This window comes from Macrosteles quadrilineatus, unplaced genomic scaffold, assembly GCF_028750875.1.
Source record: "Macrosteles quadrilineatus isolate MER2022 unplaced genomic scaffold, UCM_ALF_1.0 Scaffold_8__2_contigs__length_117827958, whole genome shotgun sequence".
NCBI lineage: Eukaryota > Metazoa > Arthropoda > Insecta > Hemiptera > Cicadellidae > Macrosteles > Macrosteles quadrilineatus.
The window spans coordinates 95,895,598-95,921,322 of NW_026542601.1; the positions used below are offsets into that span (position 1 = coordinate 95,895,598).

Consider the following 25,725-nt stretch of genomic DNA (forward strand, 5'->3'; position numbering starts at 1 on the left):
AGGATAAATAAAGTGGAATAAAGCAAGCAAAATTCAGTTATAAACAATCATGTGTATTTGCTTATATAATGTTTGTATAAAAGAATATAAAAGTAAACAAAGATAGTCCAATGGAACACTTACAAAATGTGTTAGCTAATATTCATTCACTAGGATAAAACGATGAACAGCCGTTTACACAAACGATTTTGAAACTATCTACAATGTCATTTAAGGGTTTAAAATATTATTTACACATTTCAACAAAATATTCTTATGTTCCCCGAGAATAAGGACTTTTTAGGTTGGATAGATTCCAAAGTAGTGCTACTGACTAGAATATATACTTAACATATAACATAGGGACTACATGAGTCACAATCACAGATACCAAACTACTAAACTACACACTACAATATTAACTATATTGACTACCTTACCAGCATATCAAACTTTACAGTTTACAAAAATGTGGTACAGAAGTTAAGTACTTAACGAGAACATATTTTTTTTTAATTCATATATTTACATAGTTAAAATACTTTGTATTAAAAACTTCAATATACTGTATCCCAAATTAAACACATCTTAAATTTTATTTATAAACAGGGTAATACATTTACTGAGTGACATTATTATTTCAACATTCAGTATGTAAACATTTTTTATGAAAGATATATTTATATTGCTATTTTATTACTGAAGGGCACTTCCTTCTATTTTAGTGTTAATTAACTTAAATAATGCTAAAAGCCGTTTTGAATAAAAACCCAAATCTTATGGTGTGAACATATTTTTATCCAGTGAAAACTCAAGTCAAATTATGTAGCAATTGAACAAATATTTAACACACTTAAATTATATATTTTTTAATAAGAAAAAAAAACATGTAATTGTACTATGTTTTATTAATTTCTCTAGCTTTAAATAATTATTATTCTAGGGAATGCTAAATAAAATCTAATAAATCAAATTTTACTGAGATAAAGTCATCTAGCATTCTTGTTTCAAAGACAAATTTAGGTAAATATTAAGTACTACAAATTAGTCTACACAATATAACTGTAAACAACTTACAGTTATGGACACAACACTAATTTTTACATTAGATTTAAATTAATATACAATAAATGCATTTGGTACTTTTCTTAAATAGATATTTACAATTGTACATACAAAGAACATAATAAGATAATAGAACAACTAGAATAATAAATCATTATTGATTTGAAAATCAAAGTAGAGGACAAATTTGAAGTCAGTTAAAAATCAGGTAGGTGTTAACACACAGTTAAAAAAGATTAATAATTAAAACTCATTTTCAAACAATAAAGATCAATGTACTGACTTGCAGAAATGCATTTGATCAAATAGACTTTACTTTCAAAAAATTATATCTTTAGTTTCACGAATTAGAAATACAGTACAGGAAAAAATGTCCAAACGTATTAAAAAAAAGAAATAAAAAATAATATTTTTTTTGTGTTCAGATAGCAAATCCATCACAATGAATTGGGTTGTCTTTGTGGTTTTAAGGCGTGGCTTAAAAAAGAAGTTTGTCTCTAACAGTCTGTTGAGGATGGCAGTGCAAGAGTATGTGGAGTCAAAAGCAATCTAGAGAGTATTGCCATGCTTTTACATGTTTGTTTAGGTTTGGATGGTAAAAAACATTTAAATCACAGATATCGATTATAACGTTGAAACAACAAGGATTGAAATCAGAACAATCTAGAACTAAAATCTACAATAAGAGATCTTTCATGTTACACGTTGAAAAACCAAATCTTTGCTAAGGTGAGTATTTTGGTTCTTTGATGTTTTTATAAAAATTATATTGGTTGTCAGTTTCTAAATTAGCTGGTTTAGGGGAAATGGTGGTTGAAAGATTTTGCCTGAAAACGTATAGTTAGAAAACTTTAAAACATTTTGTGTTGTAGTAAGTTTATCTGAATGAGAAATAGTCCTCTCCTCACAATATCCACAAAATCCTGCCCCTTCACTGATAACAACTAAGATACATTTGAGTTGGGAAGAGATTTCGCCTATGGGATCTGATGACGATTGGAGTGTTCAATCGAAATCCATCACCACTTACCATATTTTATGTATATTTACCACCTTGTGAGTTAACAGTATTAGTGTAAATTATTGTTTGAAGAGATTTCAAAAAGTGAAAATAATTTTTGAGTTCAGTGTAAAGTTTTTTTTTGTGTTTCTTGTGTGGGAGTGGACTCTTTCTCGTTAAGGTAAGCTTGCTACCCTAAAACCATTAAAACCTAAGCCCTTAAGTTCTATGTTACATTATTCTTAAGAAAGGTTTTAAGTTGATTTTCACGATACTGAAGTGACTAGTGCAGGATCACTGACAGTGACTGCCACTTGAGAGAAGGTAGGTCGGTCACGTGGACTCGGCTGCCAACACTTGGCCAACAGTGTGCGGAGTCCCTCGGGCATTGACTTGTGAGGCTTCCATCGTAACTCTCCCGTCTCTAGCGCTGTAAGGACCTCACGGTCACTCATCTTGCTCATGGGCAGCTCCCCTCGGCTAAAGATCTCCCAGACTGTTACGGCAAACGAGTAGACATCTGACTTGCAAGAGAAGTCGTCCTCCGCCACAGCTTCTAGTGGCATCCACCGCAGTGGAATCAGCTGGAAAATTATTGTTGTTAAAAGATGTATACATCATAAGGTGGACATGTACTAACGGTTCATCGAGTTTGAAGGTAACACATTACCCTTTTTGAGTTTCAGAATCTGGAAATGTTGTACAGGCTGAGAGAGCATTTTAAAACTTATAAGTCTTTGAATTCACTTGACGTCAGTGTTCTGTTAGTTCAACCATTTAGACATAACTAATAATTAAAACATAATAGCCCTTATAGCTTCAGAAATATACCGAACAAAGAAGTTCCTGTTTTTACTTTTATTGTCTTTAGCACAATATATATTTTCAAAACAAAATGTTTGCGGGATGGGATGATATTCTCTTGAAGCTCTTGAAAACACCAGTAACATAATTGCCTAGGTTTCATAACTAATCGATCATTTCAAAGTGAAACTTTACATCAAATTACTCCCTCGTGCCAGACTATTTCACAGGCTGGATTGTTACTCTAGTTTACCTGGTTGCGATGTCTGTAGTACTCCTTGCTGTAAGTGTCTTTGCAGAGAGCAGACAGAGAGAGTTTGACAGTCAAGTCGCTAGCTATGAGACAGTTCCGAGCAGCCACGTCCTTGTGTACCAGCCGATGATTGGCCAGGTGCTCTAGGCCTAAGGCCAGCTGCTGCACCAAGGACAAGTTCTGGACTACAGTCAGGGGAGTGGGTCGAGGCTTAGCCGCTGTTCCCTCTTTCCTTGTTGCAACCAAAAACTGCTTCAGGTCACCCTAGAAACAATTTAAGAATGCATAAATAAACAGTTTTCCACCTACTAGGGATGTGATGAGGGGTCAATTTATTACTTAATAGGGAAAAGTGCCTCAGTCTATTATTTTTATTACTCATGAAAACTGATAGTTCTAGAAAATAAAGTTAATTTCTCACTATGTTATTTGAAGTAAAATGGACAATTGAATATTCTATTTAAGTTCAACAAGTCTTAAAAATATTTGTGTAAAACATTCTGATCTGAACTAAATCTTCTTTAGTTTTTAAACAGCTTGACTAAACCAAGTAAGTCTTGATTTTCTGCTAAAAAATCTTTTCGGAAGGGTTTTAACTTTTAAGGGTTGCTAGTAAGTTAGCATTAAAAGTGGTAACTAGGAAAAAGTTTAACTCCAGCATAGAAACATCTAGATTGGCACTATTTCAGTTGACATAATATTTTCTTTAACTTACATTTTGATCACTCAAAACATTTACCCGGATGGTACAGATGTATTTTTAAAATATACAAGGTGGTAACTGTTTGAATCTAGAATCCCTTTAAAATACCTTAGTATTGTATACAAGCATATACTTAAAATATAAATCTTAAAAATCCCTTCTCCTAATACATATTGTAAGATTGAATGACTTTCTAAACATAACTCAGTTATCAATCCTTTAGGAAATGGAAAACAGAAAGTGAGAAACTTTCAATATAGTCCAACTTGTCAACTATGTACAAATCAATTTATGCAAAACAACAACAACAAACAGCACTTTTTCAATTAACTTGTTTATAATTGATTTTCCTTTATAATAATTAGGAGTAAAATGACTATACAGTATGGTTTCTAAATTCCATAGTGGAAGTATGATCAGATATCAACAAAGAATTGAGACTAACCCAATCGGAGTACTGAAGGATCATGTAGTGAGGCTCCTGGTCATTACACAGACCGACAAGTTTGGCGACATTGGTGTGGTCCAGGCGAGAGAACATGTCCAGTTGTCGCTTGAACTCCTGCAATGAAGCCTCGTCTCTTGTGTGTTGTAGAGCCTTCACCATCACCACAGTGTCTGCCTCCTTGCTGCTGGTCAGACCCTTGGCTTGGGCCAGGTAAACTTCACCAAACTCTCCATTACCTGCAAAACAAGGTTTAGTTCAACGGGTTGTATTGATAGAGATTGATGAATACACCAAATTGTTGTCAAAGCTAAACTAAATGGAGGACTCATAATATCTTTTACTCACACACACGTCAGTGGCTCCATCTCAACTTTATTATTTGTAAAAAAAGTTTTTATCCATATAGATTGCTAGGATGTCTACTTTGGTACCTATTCAAGAGTCAATGATTGCAGTCATCTTCCCCCAAAGACTACAGGTAACTTGGTAGTGGCAGGTATGATATTTAATCTTGTATATGCTAAGGACAATACCAATTTGACGCCAAAAGTAATCAATAAATGTGTTTTAAGGGATTACCATAAGCAGGAGTTCTTCAATAATGGGTTAATGAATGTATAGACATAATCAATAAATAGTCCAAATTAAAAAGCGTACTTATGTTTGACAAGATTATCCATGAAGGCTACATTAAATTTGTGTTTTGAGCAACATTCGTCTGCAAATGCTTTTGCTAAATAAATAAATAAAAATTTCTTTATTAACCAGCGTTTCTCTGATACATATAAGTTTTTCAGAACAACTTTTGTCATTAAACTACTGTACTTCAAACTAAACATTTATATCTTCTCAGAACTGTTTTTAACTTAATCTTAAAGGTATTGCTGGATGCAACAGCTAACCTAAACAAGGTAACACAAACCTAACAGCATCATGTTGTGGATATCCTGGCGAGGGAAGGAGAGTTTGTCGTAGTTTCCTCTGGATCGCTTCGACTGGTTGGACCCGGCAGACTGTCCTGTGTTTTCCCCGTCACTGCGTGGTGTATGAACATCTCCGTTGCGCACTTTAGCTTTTGTATCTATGCTGTTGCCTGCCTCGACTTTACCTACTGCAACAAAGAAAGTGTGAATTTCGGTATCTTGGTATTTGTTGTGGTTAATCTACATCAATAACTAGTTGAATTATGGATAGTACGCTACAAACCTAACCTATACAACATTCACCATAACTTATGTAAGACTGAATTCCTTATTGAAACAGCGAGTTATTTGAGCCTTAAGTGATACGAGTTTTGATTTTTCAGTCTTGTAAAACTGCAAAGATATTATTTATTGGTACAAGCATTGTTATTGCAACGTTAACTCTTCAGAATCCTACTGTTTATTTAGCCCCTAAAATTTAGATGTATCAATAAATTTATTTATATTGTAACAACAAATTGTTTGTGTAGCGGAGTAGTTCAATGCTCGTTTTTAAATCAGTGGTTGCTGGATCAATTATAGCCAGGTTGATTCACGACCCAAATGCCATTTTTGATTGGGCAGTCAATTAAATGAGCTAACAAACAAAAGTTTGATATAACAACACCAGGGCTAAGAATATTATCTTTAAAAATTCCACTAGCAATGAAAACAACAAATTTAAATTGTTAAAAAAGTGTATTAAAAATATATTTTACACTAAAACTATACAAAGACCAATTCAACATCAAAGGTACTCACAATCAGTGAGAGGTGATGCAGGGTTGGCATCAAGATAGGCTTGTTTGCGCTTGCGTCTACGGTAGCGACACCACGCCATCAGTCCAATGACCAGGACCATGTACGCGGCCGCAGCACTCAATGTAATACTGACAGTGCGAGTCATCATTGACCCGTCTCCCTCCAGCCCCTCTATAGCTCCATCGGGTCGATATCCATCCATATCTGTCAATCATAATAGTATATAAACTTATCAAGTAAACAAATTGTATGTGAAAGAAATGAACAATCAGCATCTTCTGTAGAGTCCTTCTTGGATTCTTGGTAGACCCGACACATGCGAGTTCTTGTTTAAGATTTAGGATGCAGGCCCTAACATAGAGCACAAGGTCTCAGGTTTTTAGATAATTTGTAAGATGGCAGGCTTTCCTGTATAAGATAGGAGTCCACTCTGGCAAAAGGAACACAACAAATTTTACATTACCGTATATGTTCAAAAGTTAACATATTTCACTGTCACTGACAATATTTTTCAAAATATTTCTAAGTTGAAGAGCTGTACGGTAGTGTTCTGAAGTGGACTCATATTCAGGTAAGCCTATTTTTTTCAAAACAAAATTACAGCTTAACCCTATCAACATAACCCATTATCATCTCTGATCATCAATGTCAGTGTTGAAAAGTAGTGGTGCAACTATTATGTTGAACCAAACTTGTTATTTGCTGCTTTTAGAAATGAGTTGTTTGTAGCTGTCGCACACTACATTTTTATTTTTAAGTAGCAAATTCTTACAGTTACTTTTATTGCTCAAAATCTACTCACTTCTGACAATAAGAGAGACCTCATATCGCTTGAGACCTCCACTGTTGCCAGCTGTACAACCGTACTTGGCCTCATCTGATAAGTGAACTTCGTCTATCAACAGCGAGCCGTTATCAAGCACATGGAACCTGCAATGACAAAGAATCAATCTGTAGTATCCCAACACACCCAAATGGAAAACAGTGATTGAATACAGTCTTTGTGTGTTGCACATTTACACTTATGATATAAAAATTGATGCTATACATTCTGTCATTTAATTTTCCATAGGGGGTCAATTATTATTGAAATTCATCAACAGTTGATACATATAGGGAGAACTTCATAAGTGCTAAGCGCAAGTGCTAAGAGTTTGCAAAATGCCTTAGACTACAAATATGAAAGATCCGGCTGGACCTCTTTGTCTGTAACGTCTATTAATAAGGAGTTTACAGACTCTGCTTGTACACTAATTAAACAATTTTTCTTATTTGTAAATCTTTTGGCCCTTTTCAAAACCAAATATTCAAGGGAGGCTACTTAATAGAAAAAGCAAGATTACCTTCTTTGATCAAAATCATTCATGACAGTGTCTTTGTCCCATTGAATCGTTGGTTTTGGGTCTCCTTCAGCAATGCAGTCCATGATTACAGGGTAACCTTCAAAAGCATCTGTTGGATTTTGTGGCAGGACCACAAACTTTGGTGTCACTGAAAAAGTTGAGTTTATAGTTTAGAAAGTGAATTTAAGAATTTTATCTTGTGTGTTACATCAAGCTATTTTTAAAGTTTCAAATATATCTTAGAATGCAAAAAATATGTCAAATGGGTTAATTTAAATGTGTGAATGGCTAGTAATCTCTTGGTGAATCCCACTGTATCTACTAACAAATGTTTTCTGTAAGTATACACTAATTTCCAGTGATATTCCACATACAGGATACGTTATTGGTGGTTTATCTAGCGAATAAATGTAAGATTCTCAACGTAAATTTCATAACATACCGACAACATCAATGTCGATGGTAACATTGATGAGGCCCTGGGAGTTGGTCGCTACACAGGTATATCGTCCCTTATCAGAAGCTTGCACTTGGTTGAAGTGAAGAGTTCCATTGATGTCTTGCACATGCTCAGGAAAATCCATCGACAGTGTATCTTGCCCCTCCTGGAAATATTGTAAAACTCTAAACTTTTCTTCTTACAGGGCAGCTTTTATAGGGCACAGTGGTCCCAGGCCCAGGGGCGCAAGAGGTTTTTGGTTTGGCGGCGCAAGGAGGAAAAACAATTACCCTAAAGGTAGGAGAGGGGCACAACCATCTCTCTCTAGTGCATCAAATGCAAACTGCGGGCCTGCTACTAAAATGTATGTTAGATTACTTTAGTAGTTAGTCAGCAATGATTCTTTCTGCTCTAATAATTTCAAACTATATTGTTATTTTGATGTTAGGGTGACATTCAGTTGAATTAAAAAAGTTTCAGCTGTTAGAAAAAGAAACCTACCTTCATCCATTTGATGACTGGAGGATCAGCTCCTTGTGCCTTGCAGTAAACCTTCTTCACAGAACCAAGTTCAAGCTTTTTGTCTACCGGGCGAGGAGAGAATTTCAATTTTTCTGAAATAAGCAATACACAACATTAACAAGGATAAAGTGCCCTACACCAGCTAAGCTACATACCATTTTATATTGAGGAGCTGTAGCTATTTTTACTTTCAAATATGACTTACTTACTAGGTGGCGTTCGCAGATGCATCCACAAAATTGAGCGGAGTCATCAAGGGTTTATATTACAGTATATTGTTTTGGTCAGACTGTTGTTTTTGTCATGGTTTCAGTAATACCAGTCGTTTTTAATGCACGCGTTGAGAGTCTAAAGTAGCATTTTTACTCTTTAGGAAGTAAAAAAGTTTTTATCCTCTATGGAGTAAAAAAGTTTTTATCCTCTATGGAGTAAAATTAGTTTTTTCCTCTATGGAGTAATAACCAGCTGGTGTCAACTCAGTTGTAAATTTCTATTATAAACGATTGCATGTATTGAAATATGTATCGATTCGTGCTTCGAAATTATTTTAACCTACAGTCTACAGTCTCTTCCCGTTGCGTTTTAGCATTGCAGATACATTAATCCATTCCCACACTCAACATGCACACCTTTACTACTTCCTTCACCACCCCCTACGTCGTGGACCTATTTCCCTCTCTTCCCATAGCATTTTAGGATTGCAGATACATTAATGTAATTGCCATAGACAGTTCCCACACTCTGCACTGCAAGCCTTCCTTCACCATTTACTACGTCATAGACTGGTTTCCTTCCCTTCTCGTAGCATTTTTGGATTAAAGATACATCAATCTAACTGCCACAGACGGTTTTCACACTATGCTCATACTTTACTACTTTCTAAGCCTTTTCCTACATCGTGGACCGGTTTTCATCACTTACATAGCAATTTAGTATTTTAGATACGTTAATCTAATTGCCACAAACATTCCCTACACTCCGCACTGCTAGCCTTTACTACTTCTTTCACCATTTTCTATGTCGTGGGGATGCTTCCATCCATTCTCATAGCATTTCAGCATTGCAGATACATTAATCTAACTGCTACAAATGGTTTCCAGTTCCCACACTCCACACTGCTTACCTTACTAATTCCTTCACCGATTCATACGTCTCGGACCTTTTCTCTCCCTTCCCATAGCATTTTAGAATTGCAGATCCCTTAGTCTAATCGTCATAAACAGTTCCCACACTCCAGACTGCTCGCATTTACTACTTCCTTCACCACTTCCTACGTCACGGACCTGTTTACCTCCCTTCCCATAGCATTTTAGGATTGCAGTTACCTTGATCTAATCGTCTTAAACAGTTCCCACACTCCGGACAGCTTGCCTTGACTACTTCCTTCACCACTTCCTACATCGTGTACCTGTTTTCCTCCCTTCCCACAGCATTTTATGATTGCAGATACCTTAATCTAATCGTCATAAACAGTTCCCACACTCCGGACAGCTCGCCTTGACTACTTCCTTCATCACTCCCTACTTCCCGGACCCGTTTTCCTCCCTTCCCATAGTATTTTATGATTGCAGATACCTTAATTTAATCGTCATAAACAGTTCCCACACTCCGGACTGCTCGCCTTTACTACTTCCTTCGCCACTTCCTACGCCACGGACCTGTTTCCCTCCCTTTCCATAGCATTTTATGATTGCAGATACCTTAATCTAATCGTCATAAACAGTTCCCACACTCCGGACAGCTTGCCTTGACTACTTCCTTCATAACTTCCTATGTCGCGGACCCATCATCCTCCCATCCTATAGCATTTTATGATTGCAGATATCTTAATCTAATCGTCATAAACAGTTCCCACACTCCGGACAGCTTGCCTTGACTATTTCCTTCATAACTTCCTATGTCGCGGACCCATCATCCTCCCTTCCTATAGCATTTTATGATTGCAGATATCTTAATCTAATCGTCATAAACAGTTCCCACACTCCGGACTGCTCGCCTTTACTACTTCCTTCACCACTTCCTACGTCGCGGACCTGTTTCTATCCCTTCCCATAGCATTATAGGATTTTAAATACCTTAATCTAATGGTCATAAACAGTTCCCACACTCCGGACTGCTGGCATTTACTACTTCCTTCACCACTTCCTTCGTAACGGACCTGTTTACCTCCCTTCCCATAGCATTTTATGATTGCAGATATCTTAATCTAATCGTCATAAACAGTTCCCACACTCCGGACTGCTCGCCTTTACTACTTCCTTCGTCACTTCCTACGCCACGGACCTGTTTCCCTTCCTTTCCATAGCATTTTATGATTGCAGATACTTTAATCTAATCGTCATAAACAGTTCCCACACTCTGGACAGCTCGCCTCTACTACTTCCTTCGCCACTTCCTACGTCACGGACCCGTTATCCTCCCTTCTCGTAGCATTTCATGATTGCAGATATCTTAATATAATCGTCATAAACAGTTTCCACACTCCAGACTGCTCAACTTTAGTACTTCCTTCACCACTTCCTACGACGCGGACCCGTTTTCCTCCCTTCCCTTATAATTTTAGGAATGCAGATACCTAAATCTAATCGTCATAAACAGTTTCCACACTCCAGACTGCTCACCTTTAGTACTTCCTTCACCACTTCCTACGACGCGGACCCGTTTTCCTCCCTTCCCTTATAATTTTAGGAATGCAGATACCTAAATCTAATCGTCATAAACAGTTCCCACACTCCGGACAGCTCGCCTTGACTACTTCCTTCATCACTCCCTAATTCCCGGACCCGTTTTCCTCCCTTCCCATAGTATTTTATGATTGCAGATACCTTAATTTAATCGTCATAAGCAGTTCCCACACTCCGGACTGCTCGCCTTTACTACTTCCTTCGCCACTTCCTACGCCACGGACCTGTTTCCCTCCCTTTCCATAGCATTTTATGATTGCAGATACCTTAATCTAATCGTCATAAACAGTTCCCACACTCCGGACAGCTTGCCTTGACTACTTCCTTCATAACTTCCTATGTCGCGGACCCATCATCCTCCCTTCCTATAGCATTTTATGATTGCAGATATCTTAATCTAATCGTCATAAACAGTTCCCACACTCCGGACAGCTTGCCTTGACTACTTCCTTCATAACTTCCTATGTCGCGGACCCATCATCTTCCCTTCCTATAGCATTTTATGATTGCAGATATCTTAATCTAATCGTCATAAACAGTTCCCACACTCCGGACTGCTGGCATTTACTACTTCCTTCACCACTTCCTTCGTAACGGACCTGTTTACCTCCCTTCCCATAGCATTTTATGATTGCAGATACTTTAATCTAATCGTCATAAACAGTTCCCACACTCCGGACAGCTCGCCTCTACTACTTCCTTCGCCACTTCCTACGTCACGGACCCGTTATCCTCCCTTCTCGTAGCATTTCATGATTGCAGATATCTTAATATAATCGTCATAAACAGTTCCCACACTCCGGACAGCTTGCCTTGATTACTTCCTTCATCATTCCTACGTCGCGGACCCGTTTTCTTCCCTTCCCTTATAATTTTTGGAATGCAGATACCTAAATCTAATCGTCATAAACAGTTTCCACACTCCAGACTGCTCACCTTTAGTACTTCCTTCACCACTTCCTACGACGCGGACCCGTTTTCCTCCCTCCCTTATAATTTTAGGAATGCAGATACCTAAATCTAATCGTCATAAACAGTTTCCACACTCCAGACTGCTCACCTTTAGTACTTCCTTCACCACTTCCTACGACGCGGACCCGTTTTCCTCCCTTCCCTTATAATTTTAGGAATCCAGATACCTAAATCTAATCGTCATAAACAGTTTCCACACTCCAGACTGTTCACCTTTAGTACTTCCTTTAACACTTCCTACGTCACGGACCTCAAGCTAGTGGCGTCATTTGATTATATTTATGATTCATACCGTTTCTGTTCTAATATCTGTGGAATAATGCCATCAGCTATTTCTTTATCTACTGCATTCAAAATTTAACAGCTGATCATATGTCTTTGTTTATGTGTCAAATACTGCTTCCATAAGGATAACATTGAAACTTTGAGACCCAGTGGGGCGGATTCCTGAGGGTTATTTTTAACGCCATATAGATGTTGGCACTCACCGATATGGTCTTTATCACCACCCAAAATTTGAAAACGATTGATTCAGCCGTCTAGGAGGAGTTTGCGTATTACGAAATGCATAAAAGTCAACGTATAAGAGCTTCGCTCGCTTCGCTCGCTCCGCTCAATAAATGAGCTCGCACAGAAAGATAGCGGTAGTATCATAGCAAAATGATTATTTCATCGCTTGATCTTGATACTTCCAAAACTAACCCTAACTCACCTCTAACATGTAGCGTTGCTGGACTAGAGTAGACTGGAGGAAGAGACGAGGTGTTGACAACACACACATACTCGCCACGGTCCGCCACCTGTGTGCTGTGCAGGTGCAGGCTGCCGTTGGGGTGCACCTGACTATGGACAGGCGTCTTGTCCCGCAGCCATGTCACGGTGGTCAGGGGAGGAGGCAGTCCCGTGTACTGACAGTGCAGCAGAGCCGGCTCTCCTTCCTTCACTGACACCTTAGCTGGGCCCTTCACTATGGTGGGGGGAGCTGCAATTGGAATGTGGTAGATGTATGATATGTGGGTATGTGTCATTTAATAAAAAATGTGGTTCGGATTCCACTATAAACTGTAGGTCCCTTAGTTGCCATTAGCTGTTTGGGCTATTAATTAACAGCTGTGTCTAAGGAATGTCGGCCTTAGTCACTAACAAGACTACAAGATCGCGCCACTCATCCTACACTCATCTCCATTCATACTTGGCTTAAAATACCTACATAGTATGGTCGCCATTTTATAAGAAAGTATAAAAGTACAAAGTAAAGTATAAAGCATACAATTAACCTTGTGTTTGATTGATCAAAATTATAATTTTAATGCCCAAACCAAAACCGATTGATGGATCACTTAATTAATGTAAAAATTTTCAACAGAAATAGATAAACAAATCATCAACTCAGCACAGTGTTGTGATCTTTTGGGTGCTTTTTACCACCTGGAACTCTTTTTTTGGACAAGTTAATAATTGTGTATATATTCTTTCTTCCTTAATGTACAATTCGATACAGTGTGTATTGGTTAGTTGAAGAGGCAAAAGATTCTCACTCTTATTATTTAATTAATTCTGTCATTTTAAGACCTAAGAAACCCCTGACTACCATTTAAAATTGAGTCCAATTTGGTGGTATGATTATAGTGAAACTTTAAAGGGGGCTTTTAAGTGAAGCTTATAGAGGAAATCAATAAACAAAGAGGCAACGCTTAAATTACTATCACTATGTCCTAATTCTATCACATGGTTGCTGCTTTGCCATTTTAAGCAAAGTATGAATGAAGCACTAATGTAAGATTGATGTGATGGCATTGCAACTAGACATTGTGTACCCTGCAGTCTAAAAATACACAAGTTTGTAAAGTAGCTCTGACAACAAATATAAAAAATACAAGTCAATAATTCTGATTTTCAAAAATGGTTGGATAGTATAGTCATAAAAAAGTATTCAATAAAATTTCAAGGTTATTGGCCCTAAAATAGTTAGGCTTGTTTGGCTTTCCACTACTAGGAACCGTTTAGTTTTTTTAGAACCTCTAGGGCTTGCATCTTCTTGGATGCTTTTCCCATTGTTGGTACTGGCAGGAAATAAGTATAGCTCACATAAGTATGATTCTTATGCCCCAGAATGCCAAATTTAGACGGTCAGAATAAGTTTTCTTAATCTAGATAAACGAATGCAAATGATTTAAATGCCTAAATATAAGGTTTTGGTACTGTAGCAATGTTACATTGTTATTTAAGGTGTGCTAAATTTCATGAACCCTCAAAGAACACTTGAGGTACTATTCAGTAACCCCCACCCTCAGCAAATTCAAAACTCACTACTCACATGCCACAATGAGGTTGAAAGTAACACTCCTGGAGTCAGCGATGTTGCTGATGACACAGCTGTAGTTGCCAGCATCTCTCTGACTGGCGGACTGTATGCTGAGGAGGTCAGAGGTGGAGGCGGGGGCACCGAGGGGGCCCAGCCACTGGACTGAGGCCCTAGGTAGTGACCTCGGTGCCAGACAGGTGACTTGTAGCTCTCCCCCCTCTCCTACCACACGAGGCCCTTCTACGACAGGCTCCAGAGAGTGACTGCCTACCTCTCCCAGGTCTGCAACATAAAGGCTTTATCTTTTGATGGAATTTAAAAAAGTTAATTGGATAAAATCAGTTTTTGCATCTTTCTCTTGCAACAGAAACATGAGATTTGTTTATTAATGGAACACAAACCTATTTGGTAATAAGATTTGTTCAAGGAAAGGCTCTAGGTCAGGAGCTTGAATTGTAGAATAAGGATAGCAGCTAGCATACCTTGAATAAGTGCAGGTATGCCATATAACACAGTCCACAAGGTGTGACTATAAGGGAAACTACAACAGTTTACTTTTACTCCATAAGAATAAGATGGGAAATTTAAATTTATAATTTTTTGGATTTTCTCCTTAACCAATAACCGCACAAAATATTTCAATTTACTGAATTATTTGTTTTTTCAAGCTCTTCAAAATGGTTTACAAATAAATTTTGAAATGTTAAGTTTTTAAAGGTCAAAAATGGGATGGATAAAATTTTACACCATAAAACCCTCTTTAAAAACCCTGCTCCCATGTTCTGATGCTGGTTTGCGAAGAGGGAAATTTGCTAAAACAAGGGAATCTTAAATAATATCTATATTTATGAAGGTTTACTTACAGGCCAGGGTAAGCTTAGCAGTGTATTTCTGTGGAACTGCCGTAGATTCTCCTCTGATTCCCACACAGGAGTACCACCCTTCGTCTGTCGGCCGAACCTTGTGAATCACCAGAGATCCATTGGGGAAAACACTGAATCTGAAATACAAGAAATACATAAACTATTTGTACCGTGTTCAACAGAAACCAAGTGACTGATTTGGGATTTTGAAAAAGGGAAAAAGTTCAGCCGTCATACCTGGGAAATTATTTTATAAGGTAATAATATATAGGCTACACACAAAAAATGTCAAAAAAATATCCCTTGAAAAAAAAACATTACTTCAAATGCACAACAAGTTTCCAATAAATTAATTTTAAAAAACTGTATGAATAAACATTGAATCCGAAAGTGTAGTCAATTGTGGATAAACTGTTGATGTAATAAAATCTTTTTAGAAACATTTTGCTTGAGAAATGTATTTATATGCTATTATAAACATAGACACATGATTACATTTTTCATTATTAAAATTTTACCGTTTATGAATACACTGTTTGTTATCTAATTTATTGGAATTGACATACTAATAAATAAGTATATGGACAGAGGTCAATTTTTTATTGATAATTTTTTTTAGTAAAAAAAATAATTGCACTAGATTAATGTTGATAAACAGTTTATTTATTTATTTATAAAACCAAATAAACCCATAAAGTTTGTTTGCATTTAACAGTAGTTCAATTTTTTTCAATTGATTGGAAATAGGTTTCACATATTTTTGAGGAATCATTGCCACAATCTGTTTATTATTTTTTTCAATAATATACCAAATATTATCTTTTATTCCCCTTGTATAAAAAACATTAACAAAATCAACAAAATCTCATCTAATTATTTTTCCTTTTGCTAAAAAACTATTGACAGAAAATCTAAAAAGATAGATTTTAAGAGTTTGCTTTTCCTTCTCAGTCTTTAAAGAGAAGTCAGTGAAATGAGACATGGCAGGAAGGGTCAGACAGTTGTGGGGGGGGGGGCTATGGGAGGAGGGAGGGTAAAAAGGGGAAGTGAAGAGAGGGAAGTCTTTGGCATGTGTCTTGTCTGTCACACTCAATTTCCAGACATCAAAGCCAGGAGCTGTTTGTTGCTATTGAGCTGTTTGGTTCCTGTTTATCTTGTTTGCATCATAAAAAGTGAATAATAAGCCACATGGCCTCACCACCCACTAACCTGACTCTTACTTGAGAATTATTGTTCTTTCAGTAGCTATCAATCTAAGACATAAACAGTAAGTTTGTAAACTAGGTTGTAAGTGGTATTTCAGATGTATGTTAAATTAAATAGAAAAATCTTGTTATTTTCTTTAACTTTTTAGTCTTAAACTTTAAAGAAAGAACAACCTACCAAAAAATAAAACAGAATATTTCAAAATCAAGGTCTAAACCACAAATGGTGTTTACCAATTAATTATTTTGTCCGATTATTGGATTTTAGATAGTCAATGCTTTTTGTCTTTGATATAACTTTATAAATACTCATACAAATACATTGATATCAATCTTACATACATCTGCTATGTTGTTTGCAACAGAGAGCTTTTAAAACTGAGTACTTTTTAGGTTAATGATGACCTACCTGGTACTGTTTTCCAACGGCCCTGTCTCCTTGAAGTACCATTCCAGGACATCAGCACTCTGGTAGACACAGTCGAACCTAACAGCTGCTCCTTTCCGGGATAACACATCCTGAGGGACTACCTGTATCCAGGCCCACTGGTCTCCTGTAAGAATAATACAATATAAATACCACATCCTAGCTGTGTATTACTAGCTACAGGACTACTATGTATATTAGTGGTGTGCAGTTTAGCGTCTCCGACTTTGGTGCAAGAAGGACGGGTTTGTATACCCAGCTCATCATCCACAGCATTTTGATTAATTTTAATCTCTACCCTTAAACGGATTAAATTTTTGAAGACTAGTTCAACCAGTATAAAACCATATTTTATAGTTGCAAATAAAAATATGTTCACGTTGCCAATTTGCTTGCAATTTTGTATCAAATTAACTGGATTGTCGGATAGACTACAATATAGCATTGTTTTATTCGTACGGTATTTATAATATTGATGAAAATTACTTATTATTGTTAAAAGGCTATGTGAACACAGTCGAGCAGCAGACCACTTGCAGCACCAGTGAACAATTCCGGGGCTAAGACACGGACCCCACCCTTGGATCACCATAGGGTGTCCAAACCAGAGATAGTTTAATGTAGTAAGATTGTGAGTACCTAGATAACTTTTTTCATGAACTCGAAAAAATTGCTGTTGAAAATGCTGTCAGTGGTAGATAAACAATCTATTTTTGTGTATTGTGTAAAGACTTTTGTGTTTCTAGCGCCAGAGTTGACACTTTCCCAGTTACCAAACTCTTTTCCTGCTATTCTTACAAAACTTCTTAGAACCTAGATCCTTGAGTTCTATGTTAATTGTAGAGTTAAATTACCAGGTATGTTGAGATAGACTGTGTTGGAACTCTCAACGGAGCCCGCCTCGTTTGAGGCTGAACATCGGTAGACTCCGTTCTCTCCAGGAGTCACTCCACGTAGAGTCAATCTCCGTCCGCGAGGCAGCACTCGGTCCGTCTTCAACACTCGTTCATCATTCCTGTCAGAAGAACAGATAATATCAGTGTCTAAGGGCCTTAAGAAGAGTGTTTTGTCTAAACACCAGCTTATGGTAATTCACACATTGCACTTTGATACAAAAAGTTTTGGGACCATTTCATTTCCAATATTTATCAGTAATCTAGAGGTCTCGGTTGGTATTTAAAACCTGTGCCAATTTAAGAAAGATCACCTTAATGGTTTGTAAATTCAATTTGTAAGTCCAGGTCAGTCTTGTACTGTACCGGCTCCTTGCCTTACACATTATCTTATCCACCCTTGTACTGGCCTTTGAGGCCCATGTGGACAGGGAAATGCAAGTTTGAACAAGGGCGAAAAGCCCATCGATGATTGGCAGAACTCAGATCGCAGCTTCAAACCTTGAACAGTTTCACCAACATAGTAGCTTACACATGTTAGAATGTTGTGACAATCTGTAAGATTTACTAACCTGAACCACTCTACCCTGATGTCTTCACTGCCCTCCACGTGACACTTGATGGTGACGTTGTCTCCTTCTTTGATCTCCGGGACTGAGGAAGGACTCTGCAGAATCACTTGTGCTGACTCCGATAACCCTGAAACACAAAAGGAAAGTTTTTTGTTTGTTTACAAGGTCCTTAAAAATCAATTACCGTACAAGCAAATTTAAACAAAGCATAATCAATGAGTGATTCAGCTTTACTGACCAAACTAAGCTGATTCATCCCAAATATTCAATCCAGAGGGTTTGAAATGTCTACTAATTAACTGACAACTGTCACACCACGGGCCCTATTTTTGAAATGGTTGACAGTTGAGTCAATCGTCAGCACTCAACTCAACCAACAACATGATTTGGTATTTTTGAAACCCAACAGTTGGGAAGCGAGTTGGGAATCACTAGTTGAGAGACTCGTGGTGGAAATGTAGAGCATACGACCGTCAAAAATTCAGATGACGTCATTTTGAACCAATCACAATGCAGAGTTCTTGCGGACTTCGATTTAACCTCTTCTTACTCTAAAATCTGGCATCTAATCTCAATCTGCCATATTTCGAGACACTGAGGTAAACTGTCAACTCCGTTCTTGAGAGATTGAGGTTATAATGGGTTATGTCTTGCTTAATTTAATCTTAGTGATTGCAAAGTACCTTAACTTATATAGGCTAAACTTAAGTATTAAAAATAAAATTTACTATGGATGTTTGTTTTAGGGTGTAGCTAATTATAAGTTTAGGCATAGGCTGCACTTTACTTTAGGTCCTACACTCATCCTAAATACATTATTAATTGCTTTCTTCGTCTCTATTTCGGAACACATCACCTTATTTTAGTTTCCTTCATCGGTTTGTTTTATGTTATTTTTAATTGTTTTTTATTTGGGTTAAAGCGGCTATTTGCCATTGCACTGGAAGCATGTCGTAACTTAAATTAATTTGATCCCTTTATTAGGTGAATGGTATTGAAACAAACTATGATATTGTTTCTCTCTACCACAATCTTTAATACCTTAAATCATAGGTCTAATAACAATAATTATCTTATAATAAGTTCAATTAGTATGCCTAGTCTATTTCAAACATTCCAACAAGATTAAAACCCTTGATTAAATAGTCTAGTATTGACACAGTAAATAAAATTAAAATGCGATTATTCTACAGAAAACAATCGCATAATTGGGTGCTAATACATTGACAACAAATACATAACCTCTAAATCGCAATTAGTAAATTAAAGCAATAACAAAACAATATGGCGTCGTCTCAAAAAGAGTAATTTTTTGCCGAAAGAGAGGAAGAAGAAAGTGCAGTCAACCTCCACTCAACAGCTCGATAGGTGTTGAGTAGTTTTGGTTGTATAAGTCCACCGTCAACCGTTTCAAAAATACGAAACGATTGGAAATAGAATGACTCGACACTCAACTCAACAGTCAACCATTTCAAAAATAGGGCCCCACATGAGTCAGAACGAAAGAATCTACACATTGAACCGGATAAAGAGTTTCTTAAAGTTTGTGTTTAAAAATTGGTAACTGATTCATGTAAACAATTTCCAACTGTGGCTGGGGATCAAAGAGGCACATTTTTCGAGTCAACAAACAATCCACAACCTCTTTGTTTGTGTTTAAAGCTGTTTTAGATGACTGTTTACTTTATAAGATTGCCTTGTGCTTTTAAGTTCAGTTTTTTTATGCTTTGGGACTAACCTCTAGCATTATCTTTGTTTGCTGTTGTAACATAAAAATATAAACCTACTTGGTGTAATTATTACATAAGTTGAGATCTAAAAAACGTGTTGGATTGAGAATTAGTCATTGAATAACTCAGCAGAATACTCAGTAGATTTTAGACAATTAAAAACCACTGATAACAAATAAATAAATAACATTTAAATCATTAATTTTGACACATCGTTTGTAAAAATCCGTCCGTTATTACGAAGGAGTAGTGTTTCGTAGAAATCACCTTTACGTACGTATTATATACGGATTATTTTTTTTTTTTTGAGCTCTACAAAGTGGTTTGTATGAATCGCAAAATTTTATTTTTAGGGTGAAAAATGGGGAGTTTGGGTGAAAAGCCAATTTTTACCCCATAAAATCCCCCTTAAACCGTTCCCATAGTCCGATCATGCTGGTTCACAAACTCATTCGGATAGATGTAGTTTTACACGTTTATACCAAATTCAATAAAAATCGGATCCATTTTTGCTCGATTTATCGTGCCAACGGACACAAATATATTATGAATTTGAACTGATGGTGTTTTTGGCCTCTGAGGACCTCAAAACGAAAAAGAAAATAGGTCCCGAGTCCAGGTCTTACCATGAGACCTACGGTAATAGCTTATTCCCAATTGGGAAATTCGGTAAAATCTAAGTATAATGTGATCGAAAACTTATTTTTTAGAAAACACCAACAAGGAAATGTTATATGATTAACATTGCACTTCATCAGCCCATATAATACAATAAATCTTTAGAAAATATGTACATTATTTTTTTCCTTTTGTATGTCCAGAATTAAAAAAATTACATGCATTGATATTTTTAGGTAGCCTAATTATATCACACAATTACAATAATCTTTGTCAGAATGATCTTAAAAATATTTACCTTTTCTGTATGCACAAGGTTATTAAAACTATACAAAGTGTACTGTATTAGAGCTTACACCAAGGTATGAATATAATAAGGACCATTTAAAAAGTCCCCCCCCCTCTCGAAATCCCCCTTATATCTATCCTATAGCCACCACAGATTCATCGGTCTAAATCACGTTTACCAATTTCTAGATTAGCTAAAAATCCTGAAATTTGCACCCTGTCCCCCTGTGGCACATTTGTACTTACAAAATTTTACCCCCAATTTTCGCTACTTTTCCCAATCTAAGTAAATTCTTTTTGCAAACATTATTAATATTTTGTATATTCTCTGGTTTACTTAAAGTTTAATCCCCCTATCGTATTTCCAACCCCCCTCCCTAATATTATATCCTCCCCCGCCCCAATGTTATTCTTACAGGTGCGTAAGTCTAAATCACGTTTACCCATTTCTGGATTAACTGGATGTCTGAAATTTGGCCCGATTGTAGGTCTTGCGCCCTGTCCCCCGTGGCTCATTTACCCCCAACCAAAAAAGGGGGCCTGGGGGCAGAGCCCCCAGCGAGCCAAAGGCGAGTATTTACCTATAAGATTGAATGAAATAGAATCTTAACTCTTTAGAAATTAAGGAGCTAATGTGTTCAGTGTTCCTCTAGTTTGTACTTTCAGAATGGTAAAATATAAACATTTTTAATCCGAGAACAAAAGTGCACAGGATTGTGATGATGAGGGTATGGGGTTGTGAAGGGGGGGGGAGGGTGAACAATAGTCTGGGTTTTCTCTCTATCCACACAATATGTAGGTTTCATATCCTCTCCAATCATTCCAATATGTACCTTTGTTTCATAACTACCAATTGAAAAATTACAATCAAACTCAGTATTTCAATACATTCACTTTTGAGGCAGATTAATTTGTAAATTGCACTATTGGTTGCTTGGATTATATTGGTTAGTTGATACATATTACATTATGAATGTAATGCTGAATACAACGTTTTAAAATAAATTATATTAAAAAAATAGCATTGGTGTATTATAAAATGAGCATTTTAATTGTACTAGTTGCTTGATTGAATGTTGCTTTGGAAATTAACTTAACTCAAAATTATTAGGTAAACATGTAATTACATTGGTTTTACATTACCTTTATCAGTTCCAAATCAGTTTTTATCAGTTTTTATTTGGAACTGATAAAGGTAATGTAAAACCAATTTAATATATATTAGAGTTCCGGGGCTACAACAATAAGTTTTAATAAACATGGTAGTGAGAAAATATGGTAGGTACACAGAATTTTCCACTGCATTTCATTTAAAACTCAATTTGGCTAATAGCACAAGATCAATGATAACAAATAATCTTACATTTTACCTTTCTCTGATCTTGCTTTCATACATAACTTGTACTTTCTCCCCATAACTTTCTAATCATTATTTTTTTTATTAACTCATCAGGCCATTTATACTTAGGTTTTACGTTGATTTCATTTTAGGCTTTGCTGTAGCTAAAAAAATTATTCATTCATTTTTATATTTAAAAAATACGTCACTTACATATGTAAAAAAACTTGAAATTTAGAAACATAATACCTAAAACTAATGGCTCATTTCAAAAGCACTTGCGATTTTGTTGTTTCTGTGAAAAGAGAAAGCTAAAAACTACTTAAAGTAGCTTTTACTTTAGAGAAAACAAACATTTATTTCATACTTCTCGAGTGAACTCTTTAGTTGTAGTAGTACAAAACATCAAAGGCTTGTTCAGTATTTGTTGTTCGGCAGTCTTTGATCTCATTGATGCTTTCTTCTTACTCCTTCAATATCTTGAGACTAAGACCGCCAAGCCTAACGATAACAGGCTTGCGTTTACGAGTTTGAAGGAGCTACCTTAATACAGTATCAAAGTTTTTACCTTTTAAAATCTATTGCATACGGTTAAATACCTTACGTGATAATACATTACTTACAGGTACTTCTTTATAGGCTACATCGAGTGTAGTATTCAATAATTCAGTATAGAGCATAGTTTATATTGTATCGATTTTAAATAAACATATATCGCATTAAAACATTGAATTGGTTTGCAAAAAGGCTCTGGAAAACAATATGTTTGTAACTCTGAAAAAAACTCTTTGATTATAGCGAGATAAATTCGTTCAGTAAACGTATTGGTAAAACGTTTTTGTGCGTGACTCAAAGGCAAAGTAATGACTCACAGAACTTTACATCTAACGACTTGATTAAACGCGGAATCGTTTTATTTTATCGGGGCCAAGCTTTATCCAACTGTGACAATGTTGCTTTTTTACACTGTGATGTTTAAATTCAGTCCATTGAACTCTAATTTGCTATACTAGTTTCATAGTAAATGAGAAATGTTTTGGTTGATCGTCATCATCCCCAAACATAGTTAGCTGAAATTTCACGTGACCAGCGACGAGCGCCAGAGCGGAACGTAAGAAAATCCTCCATAATAATAACTCTGAGAAAAATCCTTACAGTACCAAATTACCCTGCTTAAGAGTCTTTGTATACAAACTTCACTGACTATAGAATAACATTATTTAAAAGTCATATCCAAATCCAATGTTGTGTTTCAACATTAGGTCCAATCACAATATACAATGTTGAAAGATTAATGTTGGATTAAATCAAACCGGCACTGGCATTTCCATGTGTTAACAAAAAATTAAGTCACCGAGAGTTGCGATAACTCTATCATACCGCCAAACTTCCGGCAGTGAAGGTGAGAAGGGCGGAAGTAGCCCCTGCCTGCTGTATCCCCTTATCTCTTATCTCCCCAGCTAGACATCTTGGAGGGTCAGTTGTCCCCGTAAATCCCACTTATCACAAATACAACTCCCATTAGTCATGATTAGTGTTATCCCAGCTTTATACAAGGCGTTAAAACTTCATCGTTGAGATTTGTAGGTTATGTTTGCCAAACGATTGGAACTACAGTTTGTTTAAGGTTTGTGTCGAAGCAATCTCGGCACCTAGTACTTAGAAGCATCGTCCCAACTGCATTTTACACCTCCCAATCAGAAAAAATACCTACAGAAACTTAAAACATTACAAAATCGTACGTACACAACAAACTAATTTGAGCTAAGTAGATAAAATGTTCATTGTGCTCACCAAGACATTACAAGGTTTACAATGGAGATCTATACTCAGGAGAGTCAGTTTTTGATAGTTCAAAACCGAACCTTTACGACTAAAATAAAAGGCTGATTTTTATACTTAGTAAAAAGGTTTCACTCATTTGCATTCATATTCACAATATGAATACATAGCCTACCTAAACAATTGCGTCGCTGCCTAAAAATGATTAATTGACTATTTTATCATGGAACGTTTATTTCTCCAATCTAGCAAACCTGAACTTTATTAATTCGTAGGTACAGACAATTAAAATGGTGATGACACAACATAAATTGCCAGATCTAATATGAAGCCGAGTAATTTTAAATAAGCGCCTCATGTCAGCCGTTCTATGCATATCAGATTCACTATCAATGGAATAATAACAACTGGGATGCCTTGCATTGTGCAGTTTATTAGCTGAAAGAAGTCTAAAAGCCGCATTGTATTCAACTTCTAAATGCTATTGAACTGTCGGCAGAGCAGACCCCGTCTCAACTTTTGTAAGACTCGTTCTCTTTTTGCATTCATTATAGCAATTTGAGTTTCAATTGTACTTAGCATTACATATTAGGCATCAGCGCATTTGATTACAAGTACGTTGAATTCTTTCCATGTTAATTAAGGCTTTGTAAAATTCATAAACACTAGACGTACGTGTAGCGTAATGAGCAGCAATGATGTTTCATAATACAGACTACATCATCAATTTAGGTACTATAAAACTACGGTAAATTTCAATTATATTTATATAGCGTATTTTTTGCAAAATTTAGTTATATTTTGATCAACATAAGAAAGAATCATAGAGACAGTAGATAACACTATGTGTGTTTTCCTGTGCTGCTGCAACTAGTGCATATTATTTATCCTACTTAAAATACTATAACAATAAGATGAAATTAAATATTTTTGTAATAGCCTAAAGTATCAAGTTTATCGTGTCTAGTTAAGATTCCCTACAAGTTTAGAGTAGCGTTGTCCAAAAGTCCTCATTTGATAATGAAATGAAATGAATTTTACATATTCATATTGCTATAGCGAAATAATTGCAATACTGTAGCATAATCACAACAGTAGTCATTACAGTAACTAAAAATCCTCAATACACAAAACACTTAAGTTCTTATCAAGGTTTGTGAAGTGATTTATCCATTACATCAGCGAATTTAAACAATCCCAAAACACAGTTGCTTTAGGTTAATTGAATGGCACTGTAGTTGGATTAAGTATCAGATGTATATTTTACTAACTTTGTAATATGTAAAAAATATTTAGATTTACTTATGATCTTATAACACAATTTGTTTTAAGCCTCGGCATGAAATGAAAAATGAGTAAAAGTGGAGAATTCCTCCCTAAAATCCACAGTTCCCCTTCTTGACACGTTTCAACTTGTCATCTCCCCCTAACCCCCCCCCCCCCCCCCCCCGGTAACAAGTAGAGACACGTAGAGACTGGTAAGAGGTAAGAGCAGGTGACGCACACCCCGCGTCTCAGATTATCTCCGTGTGTTTTGAATGGGAAGCGTCAAGGGGCCAAAACAATCCAGCCTCCAGCCCCGCGTCTCGCTCAGATTGGGGATCCACCGTATTTTGACTTCGGTGCAAGTGTTTTGAGTTGAAAGTTTCAGCTCCTTCGTCGAACAGCGACAAACTATGCTTTTTCGTTGAATAGCGTCAAACTGAACTAATTTGAAGGACGCCGTCAGAATGAAATGAACAACTTCCCCAGATTGTATAGTGGGAC

The 25,725-nt window shown here is 36.4% G+C and overlaps 1 protein-coding gene across 2 annotated transcripts in view; it reads right to left on the reverse strand.

Annotated features, from left to right (window-relative positions):
- Positions 1-56: 56 nt before the first annotated feature.
- Positions 57-25,725, reverse strand: part of LOC129000942 (inactive tyrosine-protein kinase 7-like) — a 73,336-nt gene continuing 47,667 nt past the window's right edge. Inside the window, exons 3-17 of one of the 2 annotated variants that reach the window (XM_054428037.1) lie at positions 18,202-18,328; positions 17,591-17,751; positions 16,719-16,863; positions 15,105-15,241; positions 14,254-14,523; positions 12,649-12,918; positions 8,260-8,372; positions 7,762-7,924; positions 7,320-7,467; positions 6,779-6,906; positions 5,977-6,180; positions 5,175-5,360; positions 4,250-4,488; positions 3,102-3,365; positions 57-2,628 (exon numbers count right to left, since the gene is read on the reverse strand). In XM_054428037.1, the coding sequence (XP_054284012.1) occupies positions 2,311-2,628; positions 3,102-3,365; positions 4,250-4,488; positions 5,175-5,360; positions 5,977-6,180; positions 6,779-6,906; positions 7,320-7,467; positions 7,762-7,924; positions 8,260-8,372; positions 12,649-12,918; positions 14,254-14,523; positions 15,105-15,241; positions 16,719-16,863; positions 17,591-17,751; positions 18,202-18,328 (2,873 nt within the window). In that variant the 3' untranslated portion in view covers positions 57-2,310. Of the gene's footprint in view, positions 2,629-3,101; positions 3,366-4,249; positions 4,489-5,174; positions 5,364-5,976; positions 6,181-6,778; positions 6,907-7,319; positions 7,468-7,761; positions 7,925-8,259; positions 8,373-12,648; positions 12,919-14,253; positions 14,524-15,104; positions 15,242-16,718; positions 16,864-17,590; positions 17,752-18,201; positions 18,329-25,725 lie in introns of both variants that reach the window. The other variant, XM_054428036.1, reaches the window with a different exon arrangement.